An 11,242-nucleotide genomic window follows, 5' to 3' on the forward strand; every position below is an offset into this window, starting at 1 on the left:
GCATGGTAAAACCAGTGTCAGCAGCTTTAATGCATATGCAAACAGGCCAGACAGGTTGTGTGTGGCTTCTTTTACATTTTAATGGAAAAGCTGGGGATGACCGATAAAAACCACTAATAGAAAACGAATAAATGTCCACAAGGAGAAACCAAAGAGGACATTTTCAGGCTAACCAGATCTGCCCTTTGGAAGCCAATCTCTTCACACAACCAGGATATTAAAAGAGCACAAGATAAACAGGTATGATATGTTCACATTTATTGTGCAGTGACTTTTATATACATACATTTTATACACCTAATTTACATAAACAGAAATAAATTAATCTGCTAATGTTCTTTAACTCATCTGGCTTTAGTGTTGCCACCGACCGGACACGGCAAACTCTTAACAAGAAGCTGAATATTTCCAACAAGTGACACATGAAGTGACGAGGCAGTAATATGAGTCAATGTTGTCTACTTTTCATAAGTGTTATACCTTACATATATATATATATAAAGAAGCAGTTGGTAAGAGTTTTAGTGATTACTTCTAAAAGGTTAAAAGTTTAAGAAAGGCCAGTCATCACAGAGCAGTGCTCTGCTTTTTTAAATGACAAGGTCGCTCAGTGAGGTCAGACGACAGAAGAGACGCCATGACAGCTTTATAGTTGAAAATCTGTCTCGCTGTCACATCTCTCTACAGTCGCATGGGAATCATTTCAATTCAAACATTGATTACATATTTTGAGGCTATAGCCACAAAAGTTTTACACTATGTATTAAATATTTTTGAGGATAATTCTAATTTAGCGTTTTGCCAAATAGAAAAAATATTAAAAATTAGTGTTAAAACCAAAGATCTAGAAAGTTTAAAAAAAAGTTAATAATTTGATGCTGACAGCAGGAAAATTAAACTTAATTAGAATTAAAAATGGCTGTATTTTAGACAAGATATGTATCATTACGCACCAGTTAGAGTCACTTGTTTAACACAAACAATGCTCACAATGTTACCCAAAAAGAAATGTTTCAGATGTGTTTTTTGAAAATCAAAAGTTGTATTTGTTAGGCATCTCTACACACATTTTCCACAAGTTTTGTTGTTATGAATTAATTGATATAATCACTCTAAAATAATTTCATTTGTAAGAAGATTTCATGTCTATGTATAGTTAACCATAAGATGCCTAGCATTAGCTATCAGTGTCTCAGACAACGTGGCCAAACAAACGCCCTGCAGAGGTCAGCATTAGCACAAAGTCTTACAAACTGCATCTTTAACATTAGAGATGACTATTACTATTGTGCTACATACAGTATTGATCACTGACAGACACATAAAGATAAAATACAACTTGTCTATTTAGTGTGGTCTTTATAAAAAGTAAATCTAACAAGCTAGTGTGAAAATCATCTTAGTTGTGTACATTGTAGTGTGTGGAAACAATAAAAAATACATTAACTGGAGCGGCCCACACGCGTCAAAATGCGGCCAAGGAAAACAAAACAAAAAAGTAAACCACTGGAAAAATGAATCTCGTAGGTTTGTCATATACACAAACATTTACCTGCTCTCATATTTTCAGTTTGAAGGAACCGACAGGAAGTCTAACGTTCTACTGCTAGCTTATGATAAACACTGACACTAACTAGAGTGACATGCCTATGAAACACGAAACAACACATCAACTCCAGCCTCCTCTTACCGTACAGTAACACGGAGAAAATTTACAGGATACATTGATGGATCTTAAGCACTAAACTGCTGCAAGCAGCGAGAACTCTTAGCTATCAAAACATGCAGCTTGTTGTGAGTTTCTACAGTACTATTCAGTAGTTGTTGGTGGTACACGGCTGTGTGAAAACCCAGAGTTTGTATTTTTTATTACTATCATTTATATGACAAGATAATAATTTTAAAGATGGCTCTGTTGTTCCATTAGCCTCGCACTCAGTCCAGCCAGACGCTCTCATTAAAGTGAACAAATAATCGCTTGTCACCACACCATACAGGAACATCTGATTATTGCACACTAGCACTGAACTTGCAAATGTTCATGCAGAATGTATGAGAAACACACTACACTCAGATCAGTGGTTGCTCACTATGTGACAGATGACCATACACTTCTTTGGAAGACTAAAATACATTGTTGAGGAGGGTCGGGGACATAGAACTACGTGGCACACTACAGAGACGCCTACAGCGTTTGTATCACAAGCTAAGGTGGCAGAGAGAGGTGCGCTGATGTTTTAGAAAACAAGATTAGGATACGCAACACCAACTGACATCGTCTGTGTTACGGTACCTTCTTTTAAACAGTAGAAAAAGAGGAGTGTAACAGATGATAATTGCACCGAGGAGAGAGAGAGGGATGGAGGACATTTCTGTGAGAAAATCTAGCAACTTCTTTTTCAAGCAAATTCTAACGTCTGCATGTAAAATATATTACATCCATGTCCAACATTCATATAATTGTTTCTGTTAAAACACAAAAATAGTTACGACTCACAGAAAGAATCCCAGCAAAGAAAAAGAATAGATGCCAGGGGTTCATCTGTCTGGAGATGGGTGTTTCAAATTGTATAAAGTAAAAGCCAAAAACAGGGAGTGAATGAAATCTTTTCAGACACACATTTTCTCACAAACTACTCCACACACTAGACTAGTGACTAGACAGGTGAAAAAGGTCGTAAGGCGAAACTGTGGCAGAAAGATGAGAGGAGGAGTAGGAGGAGTGAGACTGTGGTGATGGACTTTGTGTTTAATGGACTGTGGATCATCTTCGCTCCAACTCAGGGGGATTGAGAGCCTGACCTGTAGCTCTTAAAGCTGCCCAGCAGACTCTGCACCCCCTTCTTGACCCGTCGAGCCACGGAGTCGGCAGGAGGGGTGGGCAGGCAGGAGGCCAGGCTGGGGGGGCGAGCATCCAAACATTTCTGGTAGCGGAGCTATAAAAAGCAAACACAACATAAATTATGTATTACAGACACTCCACTAAACTCAAAACACTGCCTCGTGCAAGTAAACAACTTTGATTCACATTTGTTCCACATTTGCTTTGAACTTTCAAAACAACAAAGTTAAGTCTTGACAGAACTAAAACACATTTCTCTCCGTCTTCCTTTAAAATTTGCATCTCCGTTTCATCTCCACATCCCTGCACAGCTTGTATGTATGCAAACTCACCATGCAGGCAGCCTGTACGGCCTCACTCAGGCTGGCAGCGTTGGGTTCGCACCAAAACATGTGACAGGTGAAGTCGCGGGGGCCCTCCGCCATGATGAAAGCAAAGGTGTGGACGTCCTTTCCCACACCCATGAAGGAGAGGAAACGCACCCTGCACTCTGACAGCACCTCCTCATTCTGAGATTAGAGACATAAAAACAACAGCGACTTAAATACTTTGTAGCATATTTATATGTTACGGTTTCAGTTTAAAATGTTCAATGTTACATTTACAAAAAACACAGGAAAAGTCATATCAGAAAAGAGACCATAGCTGTGTCACAATCCAGGGCTGCAGCCGTCGAAGGAAGCGGTGCACGGAGGATGCTCCATTCAGCTAGCGGGTTAACTAGCTAACGTCGATTAAGTTAACCTATTATTTTAAAGAAAATTTGTTTCAAGGGCCCTTTCATTTTCTTAAACGTGTATCTCTAACTATTCGATCTAAAGGAGCCTTAGAATGGGACAGCCTTCCACGGGCTTCTGTGACACAATCGGTCTTCAAATACTGCCTTCGAAGGCTGCAGCTCCTGGATTGGGACACAGCTCATGTCATGCTCCGCTCATGGTTTACCTGTTTTGAAAGTATAGTGAGGGTGGCGGGTGCGACATTCACAGAGACAGGAATCCATTCACTCTTATCTTTGCCGGTGACCGCTGCCTCTAGCGCATCATTGATTATTTCCATACCTGAGAACAGGGCACAGAAGAATTAAAGATTAAATACATCCAAAAAATATAATTGGGACTCAAAAAGTACAGGCACAAACAGCAGCTTTTTACTTGATATACACTTACCGGCCACTTTATTAGGTACACCTGTTCAACTGCTCGTTAATGCAAATATCTAATCAGCCAATCACATGGCAGCACGTAGACATGGTCAAGACTATCTGCTGAAGTTCAAATGAAAGCACCAGAATAGGGAAGAAAGGTGACTTAAGTGAATTTCAACAGGGCATGGTTGTTGGTGCCAGATGGGCGGATGAGTATTTCAGAAACTGCAGCTCTACTGGGATTTTCACACACAACCATCTCTAGGGGTTACAGAGAGTGGTCCGAAAAAGAGAAAATACCCAGTGAGCAGCAGTTCTCTGGGCAAAATGCCTTGTTGATGGTGGTCAGAGGAGAAGGTCCAGACTGGTTTGAGCTGATAGAAAGGTAACAGTAACTCAAATAACAGGTCGAACCTTGAAGCAGATTGGCTACAGCAGCAGAAGACCACACCGGGAGCCACTCCTGTCAGCTGAGAACAGGAAACGGAGGCTACAATTTGCACAGGCTCACCAAAAGTGGACAATAGAAAATTGAAAAAGCGTTGCCCGATCTGATGAGTCTCAATTTCTGATGCAACATTCAGATGGTAGGGTCAGAATTTGGCGTAAACAACATGAAAGCAGGGATCCATCCTGCCTTGTATCAACGGTTCAGGCTGCTGGTTGTGGTGTAAAGGTGAGGGAGATATTTTCTTAGCACACTTTGGCCCCTTAGTACCAATTAAGCATCATTTAAACGCTACAGCCTACCTGAGTGATGCTGCTAACCATGTCTACCCCTTTACGACCACAGTGTACCCATCTTCTAATGGCTACTTTCAGCAGGATAACATGCCATGTCACAAAGCTCAAATCATCTCAAACTGGTTTCTTGAACATGACAATAAGTTCACTGAACTCAAACAGCCTCCACAGTCACCAGATCTCAATCCAATAGAGCAACTTTAGGATTTGGTGGAATGGGAGATTCACATCATGGATGTGCAGCCGACAAATCTGCAGCATCTGCGTGATGCTATCATGAACATGTGGACCAAAACCTCTGAGGAATGTTTCCAGCACCTTGTTGAATCTATGCCATGAAGAATTAAGGCAGCTCTGAAGGCAAAAGGGGGTCCAACCCGGTACTAGCAAGGTGTACCTGTTAAATTTGCCAGTGAGTGTATACATTTGATGTGTTTTCTTACCAGTTGGCTTAGCCACAGCCTCACAACCAAGGTAATAAACATGGAAGTGCTGGAAGAGTTCGTTTTTCGGAGCAGGAAACTCTGTTAAGAAAGGAGGATAACAACGTGAGCTTTTTCCACTCTTTGAATTACGAGGATATATTTGTTAGGTCACAAATGTTCTTTGTTTTACCTTCAACAGGGAGGAGCCCGGGGTTACATGGGTCAGAGTTGAGCCTGCTCACCCCTGGCTTGTTCTTTCTCTCCATCATAATCTAAAGACAAATAAAAGAAATAAAATAAAAATTCCATGCAAGAAATCCGAGGTTGATTGTGAACAAAGAAACTGCATTGAATTCATAATGATGCAAAATTAACTCCACTATTGGCTGACCTTTGAACACATCTCATGCAAGCTGGTGGCTATGTTCTTCGCAGGTGAGTCGCAACGGAAAACATGACACTTCAGCACCTGAGTCAGGTTGTCTCGAGCCACATAAGCAAAATCCCTGCAGGAGAAATCAAACGGAAAAGGTCACATTCACACACTGAATCATTAAAACACCATAAAGTGTGAGTCACCTTCATGAGCAGATATATGCCTCCAGTATGTATAAATAAACACGCACACAAACACAAGTAACAACAGCACAAGACAAATACTGTATAAAACTTTTAGGAAAGTAATTATCAATGTATACCTTTCCCTGTTCACCGTGGAAAATGCAGCATGAAAGAAAAAACATGATTGTTAGAACACAGAGGGGAAAAAAATCAGGGTTATCTCTGTCTGCAATGTTCTTAACAGTCCAGCAGAGGGCAGCAGCGTACAACAAAAAGAGCAAACAAAAGAAGCTCATTGTGCCTGCCATTACAGATTCTTTAAGGAATGCCAAACCTGTGAGTCATGGATGAGTCATGACTACAGGAAGAGGGCGCACTATTTTAGAGGAATTAACCACTAACTGCAGACTCAAATGTAGTTAAATTTGCCATTATGCAGCTATAATAGGACATTTTCAGAACAGTTTGAAGCTAAAGTCACAGATGTTTTGTTACCCATGGTAGAGTTATCACAAAATTAGGAGTGTGAGATCCTATGACTAAAACCAAAACTAAAGAACTTTGGATGTAATTTAAAAAATCTCAGTTTAAAGCATCTAAGAAGTCATATAAACAAATCATGTCCTTGTCTATGACCATGCACTGTGAAGACTGACCTGCCGTTGTCTCTTCCAACACCCCAAACACGGATGCTGCCGATCGGCTGAGCATGAAGCAGAGTCTGGCCCAGGGGGTCGATCAAGTTCATGGTGTCATTCTCCAGGATCATCAGCATGTCCTTACCCTGTCACCACAAACAGTAACTATGAGCTTAAAAAATATGTTGCATATTGAAGTAAAAAACAAAAATGAGCAAAAATTAGGGATCCACCGATACCAGTATAGGAAGCTGAAGTACTCGTACACCTGAATCTAGGACGAGTACCGCACCCGAATACCAGGTAGGCGGAGAAGCAAAGTTGAGTGTTAAAATGTCAGCAACAGTTGCAGTTGCATCATTAAGTCTATTTACCTTGTTACAGTAAAAAAGTGAGGAACATCTGATGAAAATTAAACATGTTTTTAAAGTCATTATGAGAACTGTAATGCTATTATTAAGTACTCATATCTGTACTCGGTATCGGCAAGTACCCAAACATAAGTACTTGTACTTGTGTCTGCGCCCCTCACCTCTCCCCAGATACCGGCGGTGTCATGGAGGTTGTGTTTGTGATAAGAGAGCTGCCTGATGCAGTTGTTGACAGCCACGCTGCTCTTCCCGGGCGCCATGTCCTCCTCAGACATCTCTACCCAGCCCAGGGAACGCACTGCAAAACACTGACAGGACAAATATGCAGCACATTAGCACAAATCTGGATTAAGAGTTAATGCTACTTATTTCCCCTCTTTTGTGTTAATTACTCTATAACTGAAAGGAAATGCTTGCAGGGGTACAACTATAAATATGCAAATTTAACAGGCATTATTTGGCCTTGCTTCTCAACTTGCCCAAAACGTTCATAAATGTCTGCTGCACATATTTATGAATATGCTGAAGCCTTTTTCTAGTTACAGGAAAGAAGCAATTAGTTAGCTTTGAACCACCCTTTCTATTGTTAGCCTCCCTGCAGCGTGCATGGGCCTGTCTTCTGTCTTGTAAGCAATGACTGTCTCCTTAATTACTCTGAACAGATAGGAGAAATTCAACATGAAACAATGATTACCTTAGTTTCTAAATCTGTGCAGAGTGGAGCGAGCTTCTCTTCGTCCTCAGACTGGGAGCAATTGTAGCTACAATCACAAATAGAAAAGGAGATCAAGATAAGCCAAAGGAAGAACAGGAACAGGTGATAGTGTGCTGAATAATAACAAGCGAAAAAGCTGTAACAGCGCATACTTCAGGTTGATGGATGCATAGCGTAGAGTTGCCCCTTCAAACTCCTTCAGACTTTGATCAGATGCAACCTCTGCCTCCTCCTGAGGTTAAAGAAAAAACAGTTAGCAATGAGACTTCGATTTATAACAGTTGGAAGATGTTAAATGAAAGATAACAGTTACTTGTTAAAAATTGGCCTTAAGAGAAAGAGAGAATTCACCACTCAGTGAACATAAACTGTCATGTCATGTTATCCTAGGAATCCTACGATCCGGGATAATGTGACAGTTACACAAGGATTCACATCTTTTAGTCAAGTTGAGCAACACCCGAAACATTTGCCAATAAGTTGGACTCGTACCTGAGATACTGCACCAATGGTCTGATGGTATTGGTAATTAGAGATGTCCTTTTTATAGTTTTGAATATGAGCTGAGTTAATATGCTAAAAAAGACTATTTGTTGTCGCCTTAATATAAGAAACTAGTTTTTTTTTCAAGTACAATCAATTACATTATTTCCATGACTTACCTTCCATAGTTCTTCACCAGCTCCTTCATCTGTGCTAGAAAGCTGAGCCCAGGATTCCTGTCAAATTTAACACAAACATTAGTGTCTACAGAGTCTAATGTCGGTGCATCTATTTGGGCAAAATGTGCATTACACCTCACCTCAGGCTCCTCACAGGGTGTCGTCTCCAGGGACATTGTAGAGGACATCATGGAGTCGCCCACTTTACCCAGGGGGGAAGGAGGCTCCCACTGGGTGGTGCCTGTGGGGATGTGCCAGTAGTATGTGCCAGATGTATCTCGCACCCTCATCCATCCTGAAGGCAGGTCTGTGTCGGTCTCGAAAGCGCTGGAATCCCAAAAGGACTCTGAAAGGCAGAGAGCAAAGGAGAAACGTGGGAAAGGGACATTTTTAAAGTCAAATTGAAAATGAAATAAATCACTGAACATGTGAGGAGAGACAAGAACAAACAAGGTCAAGACAAATTATCTCTGAAATGTCTGTTTATGCTGACAGGATACAAACGTCTGATTCTTAATAGTTATAAAGTTATAAAATGAAAGCTGGAATGTAAACACATGGACAATGATTCAGCATAGCCAGTATATCTTCTTTTGAAACGTATCAATAACTACAGTTTTCTTGAGTTGCCTCTAATTATTCTATAAGTGTTGCGTTTTCCTTTGATCAAATTACTCATAAGGAATTAAAATGGTTTTAAGAACATTGTTGCAGATGAACTTCATCGTTTCTAACTCTTTAAAACCACACTTGACAAACCATCAGGTGTTGTTTGTAAAGCTGCTTCACCTCATCATTATTGGTATGAAGAGATTATGTCATTAACAAGCCAGGTGACTCACACAACATTACTTTATACTGATAACATTATAACTATACTACTACTATACACTACTATTAACATAGTTCATTCTACTATACTACTAAATGCTTATACTGACAAAATGACATTGCACTGCCATTGATCACTGATCAAAATGTTCAACCAGATCAACACTGCACTCAAAACAGAGAACTGAAATTTAAGTGTCACTCCATTCCAATATCAATATAATAACTATGTATTAGTAACAAAACATTACAGATTTATTATCATTATTATTATTATAACTCCATATCTTTTGATGCACCACTTACAGTACTTACAGGAGGGTTTATAGATATCCACATTTAACACAAATATCTGCTAAAAACTACATTAAAGTGTGTTATAAACATTTTATTAAAATACTTATATACTGCTCATAAATGCTAAACAGGGCGACTGAAATTAAAATGTTGGTCTTTTATCCAGTTGGCAATTAATCTGCTCAATGTTCAGTACACAAGGATTTCCTCTTTTGTTTCAGAAAGTGAATACTGAAGTTTACCCCATGTATTCTTCATCTGTAATTTTAATTGTTTTGTGCATCGTGTTTCCCTTTTGATGCATTAATTTTCTGTTCAACTGATGTTATAGTCACCTCTAATGTTTATATTACCATAAATGTTTGACCTAAACTCCAACTCTATTTACTTATAATTACCTCTGTTGCCATTTGGAGAGCTGTCAGCTGTGTTGTCCTGGGACAGTGGAGGCCAGCTGGACTCTTCCTCATTTGGTGTCCCATTCATGTTGGAGAACAGGAGGCATGCGTTTCTCCCCACAACGCTGCCCTCCCTCTGAGACTCCACTTTACTCTGATCTTCTGTGACTTCTCTGGTATCACCTGGTGTCTCTTCATCTTCATCTGATTGCTTTTCCTTCTCTTTGCCATCTTCTTCTCGCTCTTTATCTTTCTCTTCTGTGGACTCCAGAGTGTCGATGAGTAGTGGCTCATTAAGGATGTTCTTTGATTCCTCCTGATTGAGGCCAGGGCTCAATGCTATTTTAGGAGACTTGGTCTGCTCCTCGTTTCCCTGTTGTTCTTCCTGAGTGGTGGTCTGATGAGGGAAGTCCTCCTTGTTCCCATTCTGACTGATATTGCAGTTGTGGTCCTGGTCCTGATGGTTCTCGGCTACTTTCCGCAGCTGGTTCTGGCCTTCTTTCACCCACTTGGCATTGTTGCCAGTGGATTCCTGCTCGCCCCAGTGGCTGCTGTCGTTCAGCTTGTTCTTCAGCTCTTCATCTTGTTTTTGTTTATTCACTACATATGACATGTCTTCATCATCATGGCCACCCATGGTAACTTCCCATGTAACTGCTCTGGCAGAGAGAGGGGTTGAGATGTATTAGCATTATCGATAGCATGCTACCTAGCATCTTAGCGATTACTAATGGAGTGACTCTGTCGAGGGTTTCGCATCAGAGCTCACCAAAATGTATTGTAACTGCTGGCTAGTAATTTAACGTATAGCGTTAACGTCAAGTATGCCAATTCTGTGCAAAAATGGGTAAGTTAAATTAATCACAAAGCTAGTGGCAACATTTCAAACCAAAGAATGAAGTCGGTTTCATGTACGTCTATTCCGGGTTGGCCATTAATGCGGTAACTTTCACTGTTGGATTGATCGGACGAATGTGAAACTTACTTCAACAAATTCATCTTGCATTTGCCAACACGGCCTTTTTCTCTTTTGATGTTGAGCCCAATACCGAGCAAGTCAGCAGCTTAGTGCGTCATTTTAGATTAAATAAGCTGCCTGTTCAATTAATTCCAGTTCTAAAAGCGGACTGCGAACTAAATACAAGGATATTAGTCGGCTGACATCGCCGCAGCTAGAAATAACGGATCCATCCGCCATCATCACCGCCGTCGTCTTGGCTAGGCTAATGTTAGCTCCACTTCTAGCTAGCTAGCGGTTCCAAACAGACAAGCGAGTGCGAGTGCGTTGGCAGTGATTTATCAAGCGAATAAAATGTATTGTAACTTACCAGCTCCACCGAACCCCTTGTTGACGAAATATACGGAGATCTGCCGGCTAACTACATGTTTCCATGAATCGTGAGGGCTGCTTCGTTTCTAGGTGGTGTTTTCTGTCAGTGGGCTCGTCTAGTGATGGAGGCGAACCTGCGTCACGGATTAACGTCACAGGCAGAGCCCACTGCTGCCTCTCAGGCAAACTAAAAACAGCAAAGGTACTTCTTGAAATACAATGAAACTGCCGTTTTTGGAAATATTGAACCGGTGATGGAGGATGTTCTCGATAATAAAGCT

At 40.7% G+C, this 11,242-nt stretch overlaps 1 protein-coding gene across 2 annotated transcripts; it reads right to left on the reverse strand.

Annotated features, from left to right (window-relative positions):
• Positions 1–243: 243 nt before the first annotated feature.
• Positions 244–11,069, reverse strand: apbb1 (amyloid beta (A4) precursor protein-binding, family B, member 1 (Fe65)). 2 transcript variants are annotated; one of them, XM_069668449.1, is made up of 14 exons: positions 10,960–11,069; positions 9,632–10,285; positions 8,246–8,451; positions 8,106–8,162; positions 7,596–7,675; positions 7,423–7,489; positions 6,890–7,036; positions 6,376–6,503; positions 5,550–5,664; positions 5,349–5,430; positions 5,177–5,257; positions 3,788–3,903; positions 3,175–3,351; positions 244–2,936 (listed from the first exon to the last, which is right to left on the reverse strand). In XM_069668449.1, the coding sequence occupies exons 2-14, from the start codon at positions 10,266–10,268 to the stop codon at positions 2,781–2,783; spliced, it is 2,049 nt and encodes a 682-aa protein (XP_069524550.1). In that variant the 5' UTR covers positions 10,269–10,285; positions 10,960–11,069; the 3' UTR covers positions 244–2,780. The 2 variants fall into 2 exon arrangements, with proteins under 2 accessions (XP_069524550.1, XP_069524549.1); XM_069668448.1 differs by having other exon boundaries at positions 9,632–10,290.
• Between the last annotated feature and the right edge of the window lie 173 nt (positions 11,070–11,242).

Source organism: Semicossyphus pulcher, unplaced genomic scaffold, assembly GCF_022749685.1.
Source record: "Semicossyphus pulcher isolate SPU_LCO1_2020_fin unplaced genomic scaffold, fSemPul1.0.p SCAF_19, whole genome shotgun sequence".
NCBI lineage: Eukaryota > Metazoa > Chordata > Actinopteri > Labriformes > Labridae > Semicossyphus > Semicossyphus pulcher.

Bases quoted from the DNA above. Each gene is read 5' to 3' on its own strand.
- apbb1 (XM_069668449.1), bottom strand. From the start codon at position 10,268: ATGGGTGGCCATGATGATGAAGACATGTCATATGTAGTGAATAAACAA. The intron at 8,163-8,245 runs GTGAGGTGTAAT...TAAATTTGACAG, and splicing joins CACCCTGTGAGGAGCCTGAG to GAATCCTGGGCTCAGCTTTC. The intron at 7,490-7,595 runs GTATGCGCTGTT...TTGTGATTGTAG, and splicing joins TATGCATCCATCAACCTGAA to CTACAATTGCTCCCAGTCTG.